Source organism: Struthio camelus, chromosome 3 (genome assembly GCF_040807025.1).
Source record: "Struthio camelus isolate bStrCam1 chromosome 3, bStrCam1.hap1, whole genome shotgun sequence".
Classification (NCBI taxonomy): domain Eukaryota; kingdom Metazoa; phylum Chordata; class Aves; order Struthioniformes; family Struthionidae; genus Struthio; species Struthio camelus.
The window spans coordinates 453342-473022 of NC_090944.1; the positions used below are offsets into that span (position 1 = coordinate 453342).

Genomic DNA, 19681 nt, shown 5'->3' on the forward strand with positions numbered 1-19681 from the left:
CCACACCCATGCCTTGAGGTGGGCAAGAGAAATCCAGGTACCCACAGCCACCCTAGCGCCGCCACCGTGCCAGTTCAAGAACAAGAATAATTAAAAGCTACTGGAGAAGGTGCTGAAACCCATTCCTGTGCAATAATTTTCTGAATATACTCCAGGGAAGATGAGCAGAGTCTGGTTCAGTTGAGGAGGTGCAATGGAATTAAAAATCTTGGCATATCTGGGTTTAGCTGGAGACAGGTGACTTCCTCGACAGCAAGGTCACATCATGAAGAAAGGTTAGTGATAAGAACTTGAGATGGCCTGTGATACCTGGAGGTAATGGACACTGAAATTAAAGATGATTGGTCCTAACACCTGTGATACCTAGGCAGTAGAGAGACAGAATATTCAGATGGTAAAAATCATTATTACATATGCAGTTGTTCAAAATATAACATACAGGCCTTTAAACTTGAAGGGAGAAGGAAAATTGAGGCACCATACAGGCACAGCTGCTTGTTTTTCAGTATGTTGTGTGAAGGTCCTTTGCACAGCTCCAATTATGGGACTTCAAGGCCTCAAATACACATTTCAATCACACAGTCTAAAAGGAAAGAGGTATTCCACTAGCTTCTTTTGGATTTCAAGCAGCCTAAAGTTGCCCTAAATTAAGGGAATTCTAATGGGTCTCAAGCTATGAACTGAACCTTTAGGGGCAACAGAAAGTCATCAAGAATTACTTGACACTGTTTACCCTCTATACTGGCTCCCACATAACAAGGGATAAACAGGAGTGTTTAGCCAAAACAGGTAGCAATATCCTCTAGAAGCTCGTCTTTCAGCAGCACCGCTTGCTCCTTTGATTCCTATATAGCAGAGCAAAACTTCTGAGAGAACTCCTGAACAGACAGCTAGAAATAATCAACCCAACAGGGTAATAAATACATTGTTTTAACCTTACCAGTATGCTATGAAGTCTTTATTTCAGCTTTGCTTCTGATAAGATAATCTAGACTGAGCCTAGTAAGAAGAAATCTCCCTAATGAAGCCACAGTAAACAGCAGGATAACTATCTGTGTTCTAGTGTTTCCTATCAGCCCATCTCCATGTCCTTGTCTACATGCCTGGTAAACAATCATTTACAGAAACTCCTTGCTTTTGAGTTACCTGCCCTATACCCTTTTGTGCTTCATAAAGAGACATGCAGCTGCTATATAGCCACACAAGCTTCTGTTCTCAGCCTACTGAGAACCAAGCTGGACTCCTTTTATTATTTTCCCTCCAGTGAACTTTCTTTACTCAGAATTTTCTTAGAGTATTCCTCTGACCATGTAATGTCTGTGAGACGCAGCTTCTGTGCATCTAGATGGATGGGCTGTAAGCATAGGGAAAAAAATCCCATATTAGAACAGTGAATTCAAATGTCTTGCTATTAACCACCAAGGATTTCTTAGTACAGAAAATATTTTTAATTACAAACAAAACACCAAACACAAAATGGATGAAATATTGTAATTACCTTGCTTTACTTAGAGAAGTGGACAAGCTTAATTTACTCTATAAAGATCTCACATTTTATCTGCAAAAACATAACACTTTGGGGAGAATTAAAAAAAAAAAAAAGAGAGAGAGAGAGAGAGAGACTCTCTCTTTAGGTCATTATCAGAAGAAAGCAAACATGCCTCTCAGGAGTGTACTGCAACTGCAGCAGAGAGATACCTGGAGGCAGAAGATACACCTCTCTGCATGAGGTGAAAAGACTGCACTCTTGAAGATCTGTCTTAAGTATTCTAGATGATAATGCTGTCAGACCTCAAAATCTAAGGTCTCAACAGGCACATCTAAAGAGTTTGGAGCAAAAGAAAGTGCTCTCTGGTTCTTTTGGCTTTAGGAAGTCACAGTGACAGATGGCCAAACGTGCAGTCAGTTGGATATGAGACTTTCAACTCATGACCAACAGTTACTGCAGGAAGAAAAACATAAATACATCTGAGGGAGCTATTCACAGACCTAAGACTTCACATATGGTTGCATACAAGTTTCTTTATGCCCCTTCCTTTACTATTCACTCCATTACAAGGGATTACAAGCTCTCTGTTTCCGAGAGTCTCATTCATCCTGATTGCTTCTTCTCTGGTATTTCATCCGTGTCTCTTCCATAAAATTTCTGAAGGCTGGTTCTTCGTGGCTCTGCTCAGTAACTGCAGGGGGCAGGAGAGAGGGAAAGGAAGGAAGAGAAAAAAAAGCCACAGTTCAGTGCTATTTCAGCACCTGTTCTGCTTGCATTCCAAAAGAAAGCCAGAATCAGGCTATTTGCTAAATCAGAGCAACACAGAAAGTTTGATCTTCATTTCATTACAAGGCAAAAAGAAATAAGTGATCCTAAAATGAGTGTAACAGGGAAAGAATACAGATACAGGTCTGCAAACTATCTAAGAGAAAATAACACACTTTAAGAACCAACAGCAGGAAAAGAGAAGAGAACCAGGGGCACAAACTGTAAGAGCAAAAAGAAGATGAAACGTGTATTGATCAGGTTCAGTAGTCACTGCATGATCCAAGCACTCTATAAGTTGTCTGGTTTATGCATGTTATACATCTGCTATTAAAAATAATTACTTGAATACAAAATTTTCAGTTGAACTTCCACAATGATTAGAGGGTGAACTCACAGGACTAAGCATCGAGGCTGGGCTTCTGCTCCAGATTCAGATACCTATATTTAGGTGACTGCATGTTTGCTTGTTTTCTAGGCTCTCATAGTCCATACAGTTAACGAAATACAGAGGGCATTCCAATACCAGACCAGCAGCTTTTAGACCAAATCACATCACTCATATCCTTACCATCATGGTCAATGTCATCAGTATCACTCTCCCTCTCTTCATCTTCCTCATCAAGAGTTCCTCGTGTTAGGATCAGATCAGAGGGACCCATTGCAGAAGCATCATCAGAACCTTGAAAGGAACAAAGATGGCTATATCCAAAACCTCATGCTAACAAGTAAGGTTAGCTCATGCCCTGACAGTTAATATTTGCACACAGTGACCTATTCTGAAGGGACAGAAAGCTGCTTTCGGACTTCAAAGATACAGAACAGACTGTAACACCACCATACTGAACATGTAAGGCAGCAGCTCAATCAGTTGCAGAGAGTTCTCATAATCCAATTGAACCGCTTCACCTTTTTTGAAATATTTCATTACTTCTAGTATGCCCACTGCTTTATCTCCACACCAGGGTTTCATCTTCTCATGTCTCTCTCAGTCCTATGACTAACACATAGAAGAGCCAAGTCTGACCCATCCCATAGGGACTAAAGTCCCATTCCTTCTCATTAACATCAAATTGCTTTCATGCTTTTGCTGTGAAGAGAGAAAAAACTTTGCATGACCTCTCAAGGTAAACTCTCCAGAGAGCCTCTGCAGTGTCACAGAATCAGAGTGGTTGAGGTTGGAAGGGACCTCTGGAGATCATCTAGTCCAACCCCCCTGCTCCAGCAGGGTCACCTACAGCACATTGCCCAGGGTCACGTCCAGGTGGGTTTGAATCTCTCCAGCGAAGGAGACTCCACAACCTCCCTGGGCAACCTGGGCCAGTGTCCCTGTCTCCCTCACAGTAAAGAAGTTGTTCCTCCTGTTCAGACGGAACTTCCTGTATTTCAGGTTGTGCCCGATGCCTCTCACCCTATCGCTGGGCACCACTGAGAACAGTCTGGCCCCATCCTCTTGACACCCTCCCTTCAGATAATTATATACATTGATGAGATCCCCTCTCAGCCTTCTCTTCTCCAGGCTAAACAGGCCCAGCGCTCTCAGCCTTTCCTCATAGGAGAGATGCTCCAGTCCCCTCATCCTCTTTGTAGCCCTCCGCTGGAATCTCTCCAGTAGCTCCATGTCTCTCTTGTACCGGGGAGCCCAGAACTGGACACAGTACTCCAGATGCAGCCTCAGCAGGGCTGAGTAGAGGGGCAGGATCACCTCCCTCCACCTGCTGGCAACACTCTTCCTAATGCAACCCAGCACACCATTGTGGCCTTCTTGGCCACAAGGGCACATTGCCGGCTCACGGTCAACTTGTTGTCCACCAGGGCTCCCAGGTAAAGTTAATCTTCTCCCACTAAAGTTAATCTTCTTAGTAAGGTACCTCCAAGTGTGTTGCTCTGCACACATACTGTGCCCATGTCCTTCCACAAGTGTTCCAGCTGCTCTCTCTTTTGTTTATTTTGAGCTTTCTCCTGTAGGTATAAAGTAACATGTGGATTCTGAACACATTTAAAATATCAGTGAAACAGAGCTCACACCTAATACTCACAGTCTGTCCCTTGGGCAAAAAGCAGGAGTCAAACAGGTCTTATATTACAATTTGTGTCAGACAACTTTTGGGTAAGCATGGAAAACAACCTGATGATGGACTTCTAAGAACGTTTCAGCAGCATCAGGAAGCTAAACTCAGTGAAGCTGTATCTGCAGAGAACCGTCTCATGGACAGCCAGAACTCAAGGCAAGCAGAGCAACTAGTCTGTTTAAACAGCACATGCTGCCTTCAATGTTTGTTATTTGTTTCAGCGTCTGAAAGTGCCTTGATGTGAAAAGGGAACCTATTCAATCTTAAGCAATGCCTCTATGGAATCATATGCTTGCTAAAATTTGACAGATATGCTACACAGACATACCACAAATACGTGATCAAGATTTATAAATCATTCTTCCACTAAATTATTTGTGGAAGAGACATTTTGTAATAGATCTCTTAGAGAACGTAAGTTTAACTAATTTTCAAAACTGTAACAGGAAAAGACTTCAAGTCTCTGGTGTTTCAGTTATGTTTGTTTCTAACTCTGTTTCTTCATCTAATGCTAGAAAACATCCACTGAACTAGTAAAGAAGCACAACAGAAAATTTTAGGAAGGCAGAGAGAACACAAAAAGAACAAAAGTTTATGAAACATTACAAACTGAAGTCATTAAAAAAAAAGACTGTGATAAAAGCTACTGATCTTCGTATTCCAATTCAGTCTTCTTTACTAACTATGTCAAAACAGTACACGTAACTGGCATGGAAAGATACAGCAAATCACTTTGGAAAGTTATTAAAAACAAATTCTCTCTCCTTCTGAAAGAAAGTTACCGATATCTTTTCCAACCATTTTCTCATAATCTGCCTAAATAAAGCTAAAGTATTAGCACTAAAGCACTGAACAACAACTGTTTTACAAATATCTTTACGAAAATAATGATGATGCTCTACCAATTCTAATAGATAGAAGAAACAGAAGGTGAACTTCAGGACAGAACTTGTTCATACAGAGGATGATTAGCAAATGAAATGTTAAACCCCACTTTCCCTCCCACACACGCAGAGGCAGTTGTGTGCTTAAAAGTGATCCCAGGATATGCTATCCAGGCATACAACAGTAGAAATACTTACCAGTGTTTTCCTCAGACGCTCGTATTCCGGACGATATTCCCTATAAAGATAAATACACACAGTACATTCACTCTTAAGTAATAGATGCTTTATATTAAGTACTGGCCATCTTGGAGGCTTGTTTTTAAAGTGCCACATGAAAATTTTGACTGCAACCAGAACATGCCCTCAAAGTTTTAATTACCCAGATAAACCTTAAACTAAAAAGTTCTGGTAGGCTCTCATACTTGAGAGAGGTTTCCAAGAAGTCTAAGGGCACTTTTACCCAAATTTGGATTTTGAAACCACAGGATAAGTAAAAACACTTAATTAAAATAGTAAATCCTTCTCTCATGATCTTGCTAGATAAGAAATTAAACCAGCTAGACAGAGGCAGTCGTTTCATTTCCATATCAAAATAGTAGATATAGCACTCTCCTCTAATCAGAGACAGGGTTCCCTCTGGCAGTACCTACACCTCTAGAGACAGTTCAGTGGGATCTCATATAGGAAGACCTTACACAGACTTCCACTCTATTATACCACTCCGGTACCTTTGAAATTTTATTTCTTGAAGAAAAAAGGGATATGGATACCCCCTTGTTAATTAGGGGATCACTGCATAGGCAATGTATCTGATAATCATCTATAGCATGCCTTGGCTATTTCTATGCAACACAAGTTACTAGTTTGGTTTCCAGTGCTATACATCAGCCTCATATATATATATATATGCGCACTGTATCATGAGGAGGAATCCACTAAGCAGCAAGTTCTCAAAAAATTCTTCAATTTCAACTTGCTCACCTATTCAGTCTACCAAAATGATCTGTTAGCTTTCTGAGGATAATTCAAAGCTTGACTATCTTATGGAATCAGAGGACAGAACTGACTTCAGATTTGCTGGCACAGATAGCTTTTACTTTTTTTAACTTAACAGTTAGCATAAAAACAAGCAGTTGAAACAAACTATGCAGTGGTGAATATTTGAGCTGACCCTTGCATCTAAATTTATTAAACACCCTAGACTACTCTGGCTGTGAAAAGTGATCCCCCCTTCAAAGCAAAGGAGTGGGCTCATGAATCACTAACAAGCAGTATTCACTGGTTCAGGGACCAAAGAATCACCTTACCTCTCATATTCATCCACAGCTTTAGAAAGCTGAACAAAAAAATCTTCCAGTCCTGTGCCAAGCACAGCAGAAACACCAACCACCTGCAAAAGAAAACCATATGCCAGAACTGAAGAAGAACTGAACCATGTTCTTAAATAACAATTAGGAGGTGAAAGCTGGAAAGACTAAAGACTATCTTTGAACAAATAACTAGGAGAATCTGGTGACACTCATTTAGTTACCACAGTGACATCAGAATAAGCAGTAACACTATGCTTCTCTTATTTCTACTTTCAACCTCTTTCTCCGTTTGCTGCTAACGTTTGCTACCTCCACATCTTTTTTTCCTCTTTTAACTAAGCTCTTATTTAACCCAGGCAGCTACATTTTCCTGTCTGTTTTATAATATTTATAATGTTAATGGAATAAATAAATAAAAACAATTCAGCAGGCAAAAAAAAAAAAAACCCTACATCCCATCCTTGTGCCTCCATCTCAAAACACCACAAAAAAGGAAGGCAAGAAAATACAATGCCTAAACATAATGAACAGGATGGGCTAATTCAAATGAAAAATCAGTTCTTTCTTCTGTTTACTCAGTTATTGTTAGTAACCCAAGTTCTCATTCTGAACCTGATATTACAAACTCTTGGTATGACTGTTTTGACAAATCAGTTTCCTAGAATTAAATAGCAGAGCAGACCACAAGACCTGATCTTTCACCTCTGAAATTCTGTCCAATAACTCGTATTTAGCTGAAGCACGTTTAAAGAGATGTCAAACCCAACATCAAGAACAGCAAGACATGGAGAATTTATCACTTACTATGGCAATATATTCCCTGTTAAAAATGTGCATCTGCTTTCTAATGTAAATTTGTCCGTCATTACACTTCTGGCCATTTGTTCTCCTTTTATTAAGCCCATTACCTAAAAACACCTTTAAGTCTGTTACTAGCCAGTATTTAGTGACCCTTAGGATTATTATATCCTCTAATCAAGTTTCTACATCGTCTTCATAAGCAAGACAGTCTTAGTGACCCACTTTCAACTTAAAGGCCTTGAATTTTACCAATAGTTCAGTATATATGGAGGAAACCAGGCATTCCAAACAATTTCAGCATTAGTCTGGACAATGTGCCAATATGTTAATATACATTAAAAAATAAAAATAATAAAAAACAGCCTTTCTTGCCATGTTATGGTACTTGAGGCTGTCTTCTACTATGATCCTTTTCACATATCTTGCTCTCCAGTCTGCTATTCAATATATATGGACTGCACACAAACAGTGGACTAGCAAATAAGGATTGGGAAGTAATTCTAGTCTTGCATATGGTACTATTCCAACCAATTTTGAGATACTGTTCCTCATGGAGTAGAGAAGGAGTCTCCTTCGCTGGAGAGATTCAAAACCCACCTGGACGCGACCCTGGGCAATGTGCTGTAGGTGACCCTGCTGGAGCAGGGGGGTTGGACTAGATGATCTCCAGAGGTCCCTTCCAACCTCAACCACTCTGTGATTCTGTACTTAAACTAAATGATTCCATTCAGAATATACAGTTATGATTTAGCTAGAACAAACGCATTTTACCTCCGCTGCCTTCATTGCCTTATCTATAAGAACTTTTTTTGCTTTTTCTTAAGTAAAAGCTGATGCAGAACACAACTAGCTAAACTCTTTTGGCACAGATTATGGGATCATTAACACTCTCCAGTATATAGTGTTTTCAAAGAAACTGAATGGATTTGTCTTCCTGTCACCTGATAAGCGGAAAAGACACTTTTCCCTGCTCAGCAGACATACAGGATTTTTTGGGGTTTTTTTCCCCCTTCTTCCCTCATGGTAAACTCACCAACTATGTCTGACACTTTCAAAACAAGGAAAGATTACCTCAGAGAGGAGACACTTCAAAACAGGACATTTCCTCTTAGCAGCCTATCTTAGCTTTCTTCTGATTATCATTTACAATTTATTCTTAAATAATTCCGTCTGCCACTCAGCTTAACAAGGAACTAAAATTATTTTACATTCAGAACAGAGAATCCTTTCCCCTAACGCAAGGTTGGAAGGGACCTCTGGATATCATCTAGTCCAACTCCCCCTTCTCAAAGCAGGGTCAACTAGAGCAGGTTGTTCAGGACATTGTCCAGACACATTTTGACTATCTCCAAGGATGGGGACTCCACAACCTCTCTGGACAACCTATTCCAGTGTTCAATCACCCTAACAGTAAGCAATTTTTTTCTTACATTTAAATCAAATTTCTTGTATTTCAATTTGTGCCCATTGCCTCTTGTCCTTTCACTGGGTACCACTGATAGGAGTCTGGCTCTTTCTTCTTGACTTCCAGCAGGTATTTATACACATTCGTAAGAACTGCTTTGAGCTTTCTCTTTTCCAGGTTTTTATGAGAAGTAGTAAACAAAGGAAGATTCTTACCTTGAGTGAGCTGTAAAACTCATCCAACACTAAACTCATAGAACGAGTCAGGTTACTGACATAGGATGTCTCTTGATTCAGGGCATCCTGAAACGTCTCGAAGTCCTGCATCCATTCTACTGCAAAACTGTGATCAATTATGTCAGTCTGAAAGGAGCAGAGTTTTTTCAGAGGCAACAATGATGAACTCTTTGCTCACTTAACAACTTAAGTCTAATAAACAATTTCCATTTTAAACTTACTTTCAAAATGCTTATCTTTTCAAAATGTTCAGCCCTGGTCTGAAGTTTTCCATGCTCTGTTTTACCAAACCAGCTACAGGAACAGTAAACAAACGCTATCTCAGTTTCAAGAAGGCGTGTTTAAAGGAAACACAACTGAAAGTCTGGCTACACAAATCTCTATGGTTTTACTGGAATGAGGCATCCAATAGTTGTGCACTCTACAAAAGAGTTTTGGTCCCAAGTATTAGATTGGATGACTGAGGCCAGACAAAAAACTGTCTGCACCGAGGTTCCCAACCTTTCTTGACTGGCTTGGAGAGGGGGAAAAAAAAAAAAAAAAGTCCTGCTCCCTACCCACCTTTTTAATTAACAACTGAAAATTACTATTCAAACATGAGCAATAGACATTGCCCATGTTGGGAAACAGCCTACAGGAACTTTACATAATGAGCTGGGCTCTGACCTAAAGAAATTATAATCTAAACTCAATGCAAGATCATGGATGCCATCAGCTGAGATGGTTCCATAATTTTACATGGATTCACTATTGTCACAATATATCTGATATATTTAGTTTTCCAGCACCAATAAGGAGGAAAATAAAGTACTGCCTAGCATTACTCAAGAGATTTGTGAGAGAGCTGAAACGAGTTTTCAAGGTCCTAAGCCTAGCCATTTACAGTTCGCTTAATTAAATTCTGTAAATAAAATTAAATTAACTCTACACTTTCTATTAATTTTATTCCTCTTCAAATCTAACATTCCTTAAATCTGTCAGCCACACTACATGTTTCAATTCCTTGGGACGTTTCCATATTTATCAACACTCAGTTTTAAAATGCTTGACAAAAATTCTTCAAATGCTACTGGCTTTACTTTTTCGTGAAGGCTAAAAATCAGATCAGAATGAAGTTTAAAGTTACGACTCTTAAACCTTGGGCCTACCTTTCCATGCACATATTAAGTCACATTTCTTTCAGTCTTTCCAAAATGCATTTTCTTAGGACATAACAATTTTCCCCATGCATTTTTCTGCAGAAAAACTTCACAGCTTATTCTACAACTCCACATACATTGGGAGGCATCCCTTGATTAAGAAGGATGCCTGTGGGGATAAGGAAGAATACTCATACCAAAAATCTAATGGGATTCTTCTAACAAATGAAATTGTTATGTTTAAAGAGGTGGACAACTTTCCAGTCCAAAAGCATTTCTTTAAGCTACAGACCTGTACCTATACAAGAATGAAGGTGTATCCTTAGGCTAATAGGTATCTGTTTACTGGCAGACAGTGACGTACTTTAAGTATCATTGATCAGAACCAAACACCTTTTATTGAATTTTACCTGCTACAATGATTAAGACAACTGTTCTGAGGAAGCAGACAACTATAGGAACAGGTTCAGTAATGAACCTAACCTTATGTCAGGAGGTTTGTGTTTGCTTACAGCATAGGGTTAAGGTTTTTGGAAGGGATCCTCATCCATGGATACAGCATTTAAAAAATACTGTAGATGAAAAACATAGCATCAGTTAAAGGGATGGTGAAACAGTGGGAGGTCCCCTTGGATAGGGTCCCAACATTCTACATGTAAAAGACTAAGAGGAGAACAGGACCAGCATCCACTCCCATCCAGCCACAGGAGGCCAGCTTCAAAGCATGGAAGAACTACATCAGTGACATAACACTCACTGTCTCAGATTTTGGGTTGGTTTTTTTTTTTTCCCCTCCAGATTTCACTCAAGAACAAAGGATTTAGAAAGAAGCTGAAGACCTCAAGAAATTAAACCTCTACCAGATCCTGCAATACATTCTTAAAATTGGTAATATTACTTTCTACAATAAAGGTTAATTTAATAACGTAAGCTCTCTTCATCTCTAATTTGAATTTTTTAGACTTTAACCATCTGTCCTTGATTCTTCTTGCGGCTTTCTTTACCTGATTAAAGACCCCTTTTAGTTTCAGTTTTCAGTCTCTAGGTCCCTCACAGCCTCTCTTCAAGAAAATCTGATTATCGTAATAAGAGGAAGACAATACTGTAAAGCAAGATAAACAGAACAATGTTCTGCTGGGACACAGAAGCCATAGGTTCGACTTACCTTGTTCATGACAACAATAAAAGGCAGCTTTGTTTTGTACAGGATACTGGAAGTAGAAAAGAATCATTGAAAAAATAAAATTAATTTAAATCTCATTAGAAGAGAAAAAATGTTACACGTAAGGCAGATATAGCTGTGACTTTGGAAAGAAAATATTTTTCTCTGTATGAATTAGAATGTAATTCTCACCCAGATTCTGCTTACTGAAGTTGACCAAAATTTCTTCCTCACACCCCCACAAAAGGTAAGCACATGTCCGTAAGATATAAAATTTCCTCTACGTGCATGGTTGAGTTTGACTAGTATTTTCCATGAATTTCAGATCAAACTTTTTGCTGTCTTTACATTTTTATATTATTGTGACTTAAACTTTTAGGTTTTCACATATCATTTGTGGACCGATCAATGAATTCAAATAACTCAAAATATCTATAAACCAAAATTTACATTGAAACATGAGCTTTCACATTAATTTCATAATATTCATTCATTTCTCTTGCTTAGCACTAATTTCAAAAAATGCATCAAGTTATAGAGCATATTTTGCATATTCCCATCCCAATGATATAGCTTTCAAGCTTAGTACAAGGATTAATATCTTTCTGAAAAACATTTACTAACATTTACCAAAAATTATGCCAGCTCTAGATATGCTGACCTTTACATAGGTATTCAGTCCCTGGTTTAACATGAAAGAAAATAGTGAATTCCATATAAAAGGAAGAGGACAATACACTAGGAGACAGTATGTGTTCACCAGAATTCAATACCATGCCAAGCTCAGAACAATTTTTGAACAATCACTGAAAACATCAAGAATAAAAAATAGGATAAAATCATATTATATGTTTACCAAAAGGAGTTCAGACTAGGCTATCTTAATATCTCTTAGATTTTATAAGCAACAGGTAACATTAATCTAACTAGCCTTCATTAAACGAAGGTCTCATGGGTTATTTAATGCTTTCAGCAGAAGTTTTGAACAGATGACCCCAAGATGTTCCTTCCCACCGATATTCCATTATTCTATGAGAGAATAACAACCACAGAATCACAGAGTGGTTGAGGTTGGAAGGGACCTCTGGAGATCATCTAGTCCAACCCCCCTGCTCCAGCAGGGTCACCTACAGCACATTGCCCAGGGTCGCGTCCAGGTGGGTTTTGAATCTCTCCAGCGAAGGAGACTCCACAGCCTCCCTGGGCAACCTGGGCCAGTGTCCCTGTCTCCCTCACAGTAAAGAAGTTGTTCCTCCTGTTCAGACGGAACTTCCTGTATTTCAGGTTGTGCCCGATGCCTCTCACCCTATCGCTGGGCACCACTGAGAACAGTCTGGCCCCATCCTCTTGACACCCTCCCTTCAGATAATTATATACATTGATGAGATCCCCTCTCAGCCTTCTCTTCTCCAGGCTAAACAGGCCCAGCGCTCTCAGCCTTTCCTCATAGGAGAGATGCTCCAGTCCCCTCATCCTCTTTGTAGCCCTCCGCTGGAATCTCTCCAGTAGCTCCATGTCTCTCTTGTACCGGGGAGCCCAGAACTGGACACAGTACTCCAGATGCAGCCTCAGCAGGGCTGAGGAGATTGGCAGGATCACCTCCCTCCACCTGCTGGCAACACTCTTCCTAATGCAACCCAGCAGACCATTGTGGCCTTCTTGGCCACAAGGGCACATTGCTGGCTCACGGTCAACTTGTTGTCCACCAGCACTCCCAGGTCTTTCTCTACAGAGCTGCTTTCCAGCAGGTCAGCCCCCAGCCTGTCCTGGTGCATGGGGTTATTCTTCCCCAGGGGCAGGACTCTGCACTTCCCTTTGCTGAACTTCAGGAGGCTCCTCTCCGCCCAACTCTCCAGCCTGTCCAGGTCCCTCTGAATGGCAGCGCAGCCCTCTGGGGTATCAGCCACTCCTCCCAGTTTTGTATCACCAGCAAACTTGCTGAGGGTGCACTCTGCCCCTTCACTCAGGTCACTGATGAATAAGCTGAACAAGACTGGACCCAGTACTGACCCCTGGGGCACACCGCTAGCTACAGGCCTCCAGCTGGACTTGATGCCACTGATCACAACCCTCTGAGCCCTGCCATTCAGCCAGTTCTCAATCCACCTCACCATCCACTCATCCAGCCCGCACTTCCTGAGCTTGCCTATGAGGATGTTATGGGAGACAGTGTCAAAAGCCTTGCTGAAGTCCAGGTAGACAACATCCACTGCTCCGCCCTATCCAGCCAGTTGTCTCATCATAGAAGGCTGTCAGGTTGGTTAAGCATGATTTCCCTTTGGTGAATCCATGCTGACTACTCCTGATCACCTTCTTGTCCTCCACATGCTTAGAGAAGGCATCCAGGAGGAGCTGTTCCATCACCTTTCCAGGCATGGAGGTGAGGCTGACAGGCCTGTAGTTCCATCACCTTTCCATCACCAAGACAGAAAAGAACCAAATCAGCGGATTAAGTATCTCAAAAGGAGATAGCAGTGGGTATTACACGAGTTCCTTGTTTAATGTTCCCTGTAACCACTTACTCTTATTAGAAAAAAATCCATTAGTATATTGCTGCTGTTGTGACAAAGTAGCTTTTAAGACATAGAAAATATTAAACAAACATCAATCAGATTTGAGCAACTTTTCTGTAATGATGCTTACAATCAACAACGAAATTCAATCTTGACTGAGGAAAATGGAATTGTTTCATACCTAAATTGCCAGATGACTCTAACAATACTGCCAGAAAGAATAAGTAAAAGCCACAGATTTTAAAGAAGCAAGAGCAAAGACAGGCCTTTCTCATCAACAAGCTGTATATAATAAAAGGGATGCTACTAGGCAAGCTAAAGTCATAAACTCAAAGAACTACTGAACAAACTTGAATCAGATTTCCAGCACTCCAACTATGTCCACTAGCAAGAGGTACTATTCTGTTATGCCATCATCTGATTTGCCTGAAGCTCAGGAACAAAGGAAAAATCAGAATAAAAGCTTGTGACTTGTCACATAAAATACGAATGCCATTCTTTTCTTATTTACATGCTTTGTTTTCATTTGTTAGGCGGTGTCTCCACCTCTATATACTTTGTTAGGTACGAAGGGGACAACACAGTACTATGAAAGTATAACCACCCAGGCATGTATGTCATGAATGTGAAAAGCATCAGAAAGTTTCACACCTGCAAACAGCCCTATACATCGTCACAGTAATACCTGTAAAGATGTGTACCATCTTTAAATCTCCTTAGAGACTTAGTGGGTCTGTAGATATTGTAAATAAAAAGATTACAAACAGATATTTAATCTGCTAAACCTCTACTTGTTGAAAACCTAAGTTAGTCTCATCCTTTCTCAAAGAGGGCAAGAAGACAAAAACTTTAACAAAGTCAACACCTGAAAGGACTAAATGTAAAAAGAAGCTTTATAAAAGAAGCTGACATTGTAATTCACGTATTTAATAATTTGACTGCCCCATTTTAAACTGAGTAGCAGAAATCCATCATTCAAGCCAGCACACAGACTGGATATAGTCACTATAACAGTCTGGCTACACCTTCCCCGTGAACAAAAAGCCCCAAATCCTCGCTGCTTCCTCTCAACCACTTTCCCAAGAATTGAGATAGACAGATTCTCCTCATCTGAAAAGCCCCTCAGATGAAATCCAAACAAATATTCCCCCCAAAATAGCGATGAAAGAGACATAGCAATCAAAAATGGATTTTCAGCATTTCCTACCTGCAGGCATACAGCATATTAGACATAAAGGTGATAGGATTAGTGCTGCGAGAGGTATCCATCACATAAACAACAACTGATGGAAAAGAGGAAGCCTGGAAACACATGGTAAAAGATATTTTAGTTAGAAGTAGAGGCTATTCAATCGCCACTTTGTTCACACAACCTTGCTGTCAAGTCCTGTAGAATATACTTACCAGTGCCTCAGTTATGATGGTTCCTGATGCTGACCAGGTGAATACCTCTATTTGTCCTGGTGTGTCAATGATAACATACCTGTTAAGAAATCATCCCCAACAAACAAAAAAAAAGAGGGGAGGAAACTAGTCAAGTACAAGGTGCTGGTGAGATCAGATTACCAGAGGCGTGGGAACGGCAGATCACATGACTATTTTGTTACGGATCAGGTAAGTTTCTCCCAAAGACTGACAAGATTTAAGGACAGGCCTGAAAATTTCCTTGTGCACCATGTAACTAAGAGGCACTTATTAATCTCTTCAGATACTATTAAAATCAAAAGCATGAATGTGACGGATACTTAACATTGTTAACTCCTCAGAACGAGAATTAACTGTTGCATATTTGAACAGTGAAGGAGGAAAATGAAGGTCTAATGGAAGACAAAAAAAGGCAGAACTGGCACCGGTAGATATTTCTTTCTTCAACTTACATGTATCAGGTAAGAGTCTAGTTTATCTTTTCTAATTCTATGTCCTTTTTCAGATAAAATTTAAACTGAAACAAAAAGAAAAACAACTAGAAAACATGCAAAGATCCTTTTTAGGGTCTCGCATGGTTTTCCCACAGTGATTCCAAAACAGTAAGACTTCATAGAGCATACTCACTTGGATGCATTTTGTCTTTTTTCAATAAACTTCATGACCTGATTGAAAAGAAAAAGTAGCAGTTTATCTTGCACTTAGGCTCAAAACAAGAAGCTTTTAGAATTGTTCTGTATATAGAAACTATACCAGCTTAAACACGCACAGCTACATGTGCAAATCAAAGCTCTTAAGCTTTTCAACGTGTGGAAATGCCCTACTAAGGAAGGGTGGAAAATGCTCAGACACTGCATGTGCCACAACAACTTTAACTTTGCCCACATTCTAGTACCTGGCTAAAGAATCTGTATAATAAAGGCAGTTGTTCCCTACCTTTTTACTAAGGGATTGTGCAGTGCTTCAATGTCGTGTGTAAGGTTCCCAGCATTGGGATTAAGATTCAAGAGAGCAGTCAGGTTTCTCTAGTGACACTGGATAACTGACTGATCTCCAGAAGTCAGCTTCCCTACTCCAGAATCAGAGCATTCATAAAAAAGATGAAAATCTTGCAGGGAACATAGTGTAACAGAATAGTTTTGTACAAAGACTAAAGTATCAATGTTCTGTACATATGGCTTCTAAGTTTTACCCCCACAAAAAAGGTGGAAAACTGCTCTCTCTCTCAAATTGAGAGCTAATGTAGTTCAGCTACTTTACAGGATACATGGTCCAGCAGGGAGAATAACTCAGAAGAAAAATTAACTGGCTGAATCAAACAATGTTCTCTGAAACTACAGATCGAGAAATAAATAACAGTCTCCCACAAACACGTAGCACAGTATCACACGGAAACAACCTCGTACCTGATCAAATCTTGTAGCAAAGAGATTGAGAGAGGTCACTATTCCACCATTTGGGCCCAGCCCATATCTGGATACTTTATTTAGGAAAGCCTATAATTACACAGACCTCAGAGTGCTTCCTTCTCAAATCTGATAATAGGGGGTCATTTACAATGCACATTGGGCACCTTGCAGCAAAAGACAACGTCAGTAACTCTAAAGGGCACATATTTAAGTTTCCTAAGTGATGCAGTAACATAACAAATACAAAGCAGTCTGTCTCTTGCACAAACACATGGATGATTGACAAAAAGGAAAAGGGGCTACACCATGGCCTTCCCTTGATCATCATTCAAGCATTACAGTTTTTTCCTCTTTGTCCAAAATGATCAAAGCAATCTTCATCAAATTCTGAGTTACTGGCTGCGGTGTTATAAATCTTTTCGGAAAGATAATGTCCTGAATACACTGAAACTTTAAGAATGCATATTTCAAAACATAATTAAAGAATTTCTTGCACAAATTAGTTTTTAGGTAAATGTAAAGGGAAAGAATGGGAATGAGCTTCGTAAAAACACTCAGCTTATCAAAGACAGCTTAAAGATGAAGATGTTAAAATGCTTTGCACACATACGGATCTATGTGCAATGAAGGAAAGAATCTTTTATTACATTAAATATTTTATTTACTGCACAAGAACCAGCACTGATTCATCAGTACAGGCAGTCTTCCAGCGCCACTGCTCTCAATGTCCAAACAAGCTGCCCAACACTCTCCTTAAGCACTATTTAATGAGATGGTTAAACTCCAGTAATGGCTAACAACAGACACAGTAGAGCAAATAACGCATCTGTGTACCAAATTTAAACTTATACTCAGATGGTTTTTGTTAGTAAATCCTAATCAAACACCAGCAAAAGTCAGAATCCTAACCCCCACCATCATTCTTCTTTTCTAAAATATTTTAATTAAGAGTTTCACTCGTATGCCAAATCTAAACCCTGCACAGCATCTCCATCTGCAAAAGCCATTACTTAGGAGGTCAAAGGACTTCCATATCCCACTGGGGGTGCAGTCATTTTAGTGTCATGTCACTGAACTACAGTCAAACTATTGTGTAGCAAGAGCAAATGGTCCAATGTCTTAAGAGATTCAGAAAGACAACAGGGCTTTATGTTCAAATCATGTGGAAAGCTGCCTAGATAGAGAGAGAGAGAAAGAAGAAAAGTTTTCCCCACCTACTAAAGGCAAGCAGGAATTTGGATATGCTTATAACAAACAAAAACAGGGTTATACATGCATGGGAAAAAGGCTGTTGGCTTTCACAATGAAAGACACAAGCTGGTCTAAAGAACAGAAAAGAGAGGTGGACAGAGTGCTTCTTATTTGTGAAAAGGTATTCCTAGGCTGAATCACTGTTAGCACAGGAGAAGGGAACGACCTAAGGAGTATCAGATCTTGTTCAAAATGCATTTCTAATCTTCAATGTAAGAAATACCCAGTCAAAAACTTCTGGTCTTTGCACAACGTTCTGAGTTACTCCAATCCCCAATACACACCCCTCTCTTCATTCTAAAGGGCAGAAGAGATGGCCAACTTTCACGTATTTGGAAATTTTACAGATCATTGTAAGAGGAAAAAAGGATACTGTTTCATGACTTCCTTGTACTTCACTGTGTCCCGGATATCTGGAGGGAGAAGAAGTATAAATAGTTTTAAGACATTACTTCAAAAATAGCTTTGTTTATCAACATGCTGATAAGAGAAAGCCTTTCCTTGTCCAGCAGCTCTCCTTTTGCCTCAATAATAAATCTAGCAACAACAGAAGACTCACAGATAGAATACATAAAATATAATGGATTTGCTATGCTGTCGACATACCTATAAAACCCAAGGTAATTCATGTGAAATATCTCCAGTGTAAGTACTTAGCTGTAACTGCTTACATTGAATTTTCTTCTCAGTTGGCCAACATCAGTTAACAAAGTACAAGTATTTAACTGCATTATGAGAGATCTGGCATTAGAATGCTTTCTCCAGTTCTTCATTTGACACCAGTAAAAATACTTCAGTATCCACACCACCTTTATTATTGCCCAGAGAACCAGGCTGATGAGCTCTAGAAAGTATAAAAGATAGGACCACCACAAATCCAAGGAACAGTAAGCCCTTAGGCATGACAAGCCTTTAGGAATGAGCGGACACAAGGTCTGTTTTATTATTAAGATCTTTTCCTTAAAATTAACGTATTTTAAAGTGTTTGAAAAAAGTTGAAAAGGAGAGGAAAGACCTGGAGGGTCTGAACAGGTCAAACCTGTTACCATGTTCAGCACTGATAAAGGGAAACAAACAAACAAACAAACAAAAACAACAGAAACCAAACAGAGCATCATCAAATCACACAAGGCAATGCAAAAAGGTACAAACAAGATGGTAAGATAGCACTGGTCTCAAGAAATACATGACTAAGAAAAAAGTTTGTTAGGAGAAAAGAATCAAAAGTCAAGAAAAAAAATATTACACGGAGGCCCTTCTCATGCTAGCATTTGCCATCTTTTTAAAGGAGCATAAACAACCTAGCCAAACGCCTTACAAAGCACGGCCCGCATTTCCGTGAAACGCGGGAAAACCAGTACACCACAAACGCTTTAACCTATGGAAAAACGGGCTTGCTCCGCTCTGGCGGACCCCTGAGGCGAGCCCCCCGGCTGCCCCGCGCCGCAGGCCTCACCGATGTTGGCGGGGAAGGGCAGGTCGTGCACGGCCGGGTCCAGGTTGATGACGTACGGCGGGCAGCGCTGGCCGTGCAGGTGGGCCGCGAGGCGCTGCGGGGACACGAGCAGACGTCAGGCCGGGCGGGGGGCGGAGAACGGCCCCGGCCCGGCCCCTGCCGCTCACCTGCACGAAGGTGGTTTTCCCGCAGCCGGCCATGCCCAGCACCAGCACGCACACCGCAGGCGCCGCCGCCGCCGCCGCCTCGCTCGCCGCCGCCATCTTCCCAGTGTCCACTTGTCCTTCCGGGGCGCGGGGGAGGCGGGGGCAGGACGCCGGCAGGGCAGGACGCCGGCAGGGCAGGCCCCGCCGCGCCGCAC

General features: G+C 40.5%; 1 protein-coding gene across 2 annotated transcripts; it reads right to left on the minus strand.

Moving 5' to 3' along the window:
- Positions 1-1481: 1481 nt before the first annotated feature.
- Positions 1482-19636, minus strand: GPN1 (GPN-loop GTPase 1). Of its 2 annotated transcripts, XM_068936605.1 has the most exons (14): positions 19488-19636; positions 19321-19414; positions 18238-18277; positions 16611-16677; positions 15832-15869; positions 15184-15262; positions 14987-15081; positions 11270-11315; positions 8945-9091; positions 6521-6603; positions 5409-5448; positions 4126-4216; positions 2826-2936; positions 1482-2180 (listed from the first exon to the last, which is right to left on the minus strand). In XM_068936605.1, exons 1-14 carry the CDS (start codon positions 19581-19583, stop codon positions 2089-2091), a joined length of 1119 nt encoding a protein of 372 aa, XP_068792706.1. In that variant the 5' UTR covers positions 19584-19636; the 3' UTR covers positions 1482-2088. The 2 variants fall into 2 exon arrangements, with proteins under 2 accessions (XP_068792706.1, XP_068792707.1); XM_068936606.1 differs by lacking the exon at positions 19321-19414 and having other exon boundaries at positions 19488-19590.
- Positions 19637-19681: the final 45 nt, after the last annotated feature.

What these genes read in the sequence shown, in the direction of transcription:
- GPN1 (XM_068936605.1), bottom strand. Translation starts at nt 19,583, where the DNA reads ATGGCGGCGGCGAGCGAGGCGGCGGCGGCGGCGGCGCCTGCGGTGTGC. An exon ending in TTGCTACAAGATTTGATCAG is followed by an intron (nt 15,870 to 16,610) that starts GTACGAGGTTGT and finishes CTTTTCAATCAG; the next exon opens with GTCATGAAGTTTATTGAAAA. An exon ending in GCAGAGCAACACACTTGGAG is followed by an intron (nt 2,937 to 4,125) that starts GTACCTTACTAA and finishes GTTCCTTTCAAG; the next exon opens with GTTCTGATGATGCTTCTGCA.